The sequence below is a fragment of the Epargyreus clarus genome, unplaced genomic scaffold (genome assembly GCF_041222505.1).
Source record: "Epargyreus clarus isolate Ecla_fem2 unplaced genomic scaffold, WU_Ecla_fem_2.2 ptg000008l, whole genome shotgun sequence".
In the NCBI taxonomy this organism is placed as follows: domain Eukaryota; kingdom Metazoa; phylum Arthropoda; class Insecta; order Lepidoptera; family Hesperiidae; genus Epargyreus; species Epargyreus clarus.
Genome location: NW_027332216.1, coordinates 3,348,776 through 3,352,164, shown reverse-complemented (window position 1 = coordinate 3,352,164; position 3,389 = coordinate 3,348,776). Strand labels below are relative to the sequence as shown.

The 3,389-nt window shown below is 40.5% G+C and overlaps 1 protein-coding gene across 1 annotated transcript; it reads right to left on the bottom strand.

Moving 5' to 3' along the window:
• Nucleotides 1–1,559: 1,559 nt before the first annotated feature.
• Nucleotides 1,560–2,289, bottom strand: LOC140744138 (uncharacterized). The gene has a single exon (XM_073075614.1). The coding sequence runs from the start codon at nt 2,253–2,255 to the stop codon at nt 1,560–1,562; it is 696 nt and encodes a 231-aa protein (XP_072931715.1). The 5' UTR covers nt 2,256–2,289.
• Nucleotides 2,290–3,389: the final 1,100 nt, after the last annotated feature.

Sequence of the window (3,389 nt, the reverse complement as noted above, 5' to 3'; positions counted from 1 at the left end):
AACTCGCCTTAACACTTCTCACTCTGAAAGGACACCCGTGCTCAGCAATGACACAAAATAGGTTAACAACGATAAATCAATATTTATTACTGCAACTTTATGCAAATTGCCACGATAAACAAACCACTAGACTTCTATCACATTTAACCATTTTCAATTGGTACATCATTAAAATCCTAATAATATCGATTGATATGACTATCCTTGCACACATTTCAATTGAAAATCAATCAGTGGTGCAAATAGGACAATTGTTCAACAAATTCTAATTGAAAACTCATAAAGTACAGCTGTTTCAATAACATATCATTTGAACTCTAAAACCATGACGAGGTTACCAAATAGACTCCGAAACGTACTTATTTTTATGTAGATTAGACTGTGACCTCGTCGTCGTATTGTATAGGATCTAAAAGTATTATGTTGGTCTCATGATCATCCAAATTTTATAAGAGTCTAGATTTTGGAAGATATTGGAATAATTAAGTTAGATTAAAGTGTAGTCCGTTCTATTTTTACCTAATCTCGGAGGGTAATGTTTTTCGAGTGTACATACAAATGTTCCCTTTTTGGCTTGCCCTACAGAAATGGCTTCACGAACTTAACATGAGGTGTCGTTGGATTCGTTGCAATAATATACATGAGTAGCATGGACAATATATCAGTCGGATTTTTGTTTTTATAATAATTTGGAAGTACATAATGTTATGTAAATGTAACACAAAAGACTTAACGCCAATTATTTATTCGAAAAATTATTATTTGTCGTAATCATTAAAATGTTTCGTTTGTTTACCTTTACACGACAATGCGTCCATTAAGAGCACTCAGAATAAAATTAATGTAATTTCGAAATAAAATGATTGATGCATAGGTAGAAATAAAATTAACGGTGAGTGGAGTGTTTCAAAAATTTAATGGATATAAAATGGAGCACATATTTTTTGATGAAGAATAATGAGTCGCTAATTAATAATAATAATAATAATAACCATTTATTTCAGACAATATAAACAAAGATACAAAAGTATAATTGAATACAGAGGTCCATATCATATATACCTTACAGACTAACATACATATTAATATATACTTATAACTAAATCACGTATTTGCGGCGACGTGAGACGCGGGTCTGGTGACTGCCGGGCGTCCTCTCCGTCCACGGAATTTCCGGAACACAACTCCCTTCGGCCACAGCTCCTCCTTCAGGAAGGTCGACAATTGCTCGGTTGGGACGCGTACAACAAATGAACTAAAGTTCACTGCGTTACGCGCCTCCAACTTCTCGACCACCAGTCGGGTATTGGTGTTGATCGCCAAGTACTCCACTACGTCAGACGGCTTCGTGTTGTAGTGAAGCCGCGAGACATACACGAGCGTTACGGGAACAGCAGGGCGCAGTACATGATCCGCTCCTGTCGGTGCTGTGCCACATTGGTTACGACAAGGAGGCTTCTTCCTCTTCCGCTCGACTTTAATAAAGCCGTCCTTGTCTGCCACTTGGTTGGACACCGCACTGCGAGGGGGTTCGATGCGGGGGTTCCCGCTTTCCCTCTCTAGCCTCGTTGTCTTCCGCTTCCCGGGTAGCTGGCGGGAGGCAGCTGCAGCGTAGTCACGTTGAGGCGTGGACATGACGACGCACGGCGACACCTCGGCGGGGGGAGGTGCGGGGCGGGTGGCGCACGTGTCACCACATGCGGGCGCAGCGATCGGGGTCGTGTCAAGTTTCGCAGACTCGAAACTTGCTGACATGCCCCACGACGCGTGTTGATGTTAGTAACCTCTGGCGACCTACTTACTGCCACAGTATTACGTAATGTAGCAACTTCAGCCCGTAGGTCGCTGATGGTGTCTTGCGAGGCTTCTAGCTTCAATACTACTTCCGCCAGGCTTGTCTTCAGTGCTGTGATGTCCTTCAACAGCCTGGTTACATCCACATGGTCGAACGTGACGGGCGGCAGCTTGTGGATGTTCTTCGCCACAAAAGCAGGCAGGTCATCAGGATCAGTCACCTTCAGGAGATTGATGATATCCTGGAGTCGTTTTTCTCCCTTTTCATCCTTCCTGCGGGAAGGCATCCGGTCGCTCATCCCTAGCGACTCAAACAGGAGGATCTTGGCACTGCCGATCTCCTCGCGTGTAAAGTTGCTCTTACAGATTTGGATGATGCTGACTTCATCCATAGTGTCGATGGCGTGTTGTATAAACGCCAACACCTCATTGGCTATGAGTTGTTCAGATCTCATAGCCATTTTCCGTGCAGCGGCGATCGCCGCGCAAATCGCGAATACGAAATATGAATATTCGGAAGCGCTGTGTTTGCGTCCTTCACCGAGCGCATACAACACCCGAATGATGTTTTAATTTGTGTATTATAATTGGTACCATTATTATTGCAATAATTAATTAATTCTTGACCTACGTACACTTAATTATCTCTCAGAGTGAGAAGAATAATATAGGACATTGCCCATCAAACAAGCCAAATGCGAAATGGTAGAATTCAAATAATCTCGCGATAATTTTCTTCACATTTAAAGCAAGTGGTAATTTATATCAAGAAATTTTGAAAAATCAAAGTTGCAGGATTCAAACCCAGGACAAGCCAAATTTTTAACCAGTATTACACCATGACAGCCATTTAATGGCTGTTATGGTGTAATTTACGCGGAGCAATACCGACATGCGCAGCTAAGTGGGGCAAAAAGAAATATCGTTTCATTCGTAAATGATCTAAATACTAAGTTTTTTTATAATATTTTTGAAACACGAAAATAGATGACAGTGACAATTTCAATTATCAAAACTGAGAGAACTGAGAGTGAGTAATCTTTTTACTAATCTATGCCTAAGTATTACAAAATATTATTATCATTATAATCCAGGTGCACAATACTTTATTCAGTGTGTTTGTCAAATCCAGTTTGAAATTTTGCCAACGTCGCCGTCTGGCTGGCCGCACGCCGCGCATTCTAAGTAACTCGCCGTAAGCAAATTCTTCATTCTTTAAACAATATGGGTGGTAGCATTGAATCTATTGCTAACTTTGCACAATAAAATATGTGAATGTATTTAAAACTATAAATTTAATATATTTTTGTAATTGATTAATATGAAGACGGTAGAACCATTGGATCGACTCCGGCGGCACCACCGCCACGCCTATTTTTGCCTAATAACAGCAGTGTTGCGCTGCTGTGTTGATTTTTGATGAGTGTAATATGAGAGACATGTTCAGGTTGATTACAGATGTGATTGAGATGTGATTGATTGAGAAGGTGGTTATAATACACTACGAAGTTTAGCAACAAAATCCTGAAATTATTGTTCAATCCTATTTTGGGTTCATTGCTATCCATTTGTGGAAATGAACATAACATAATTTT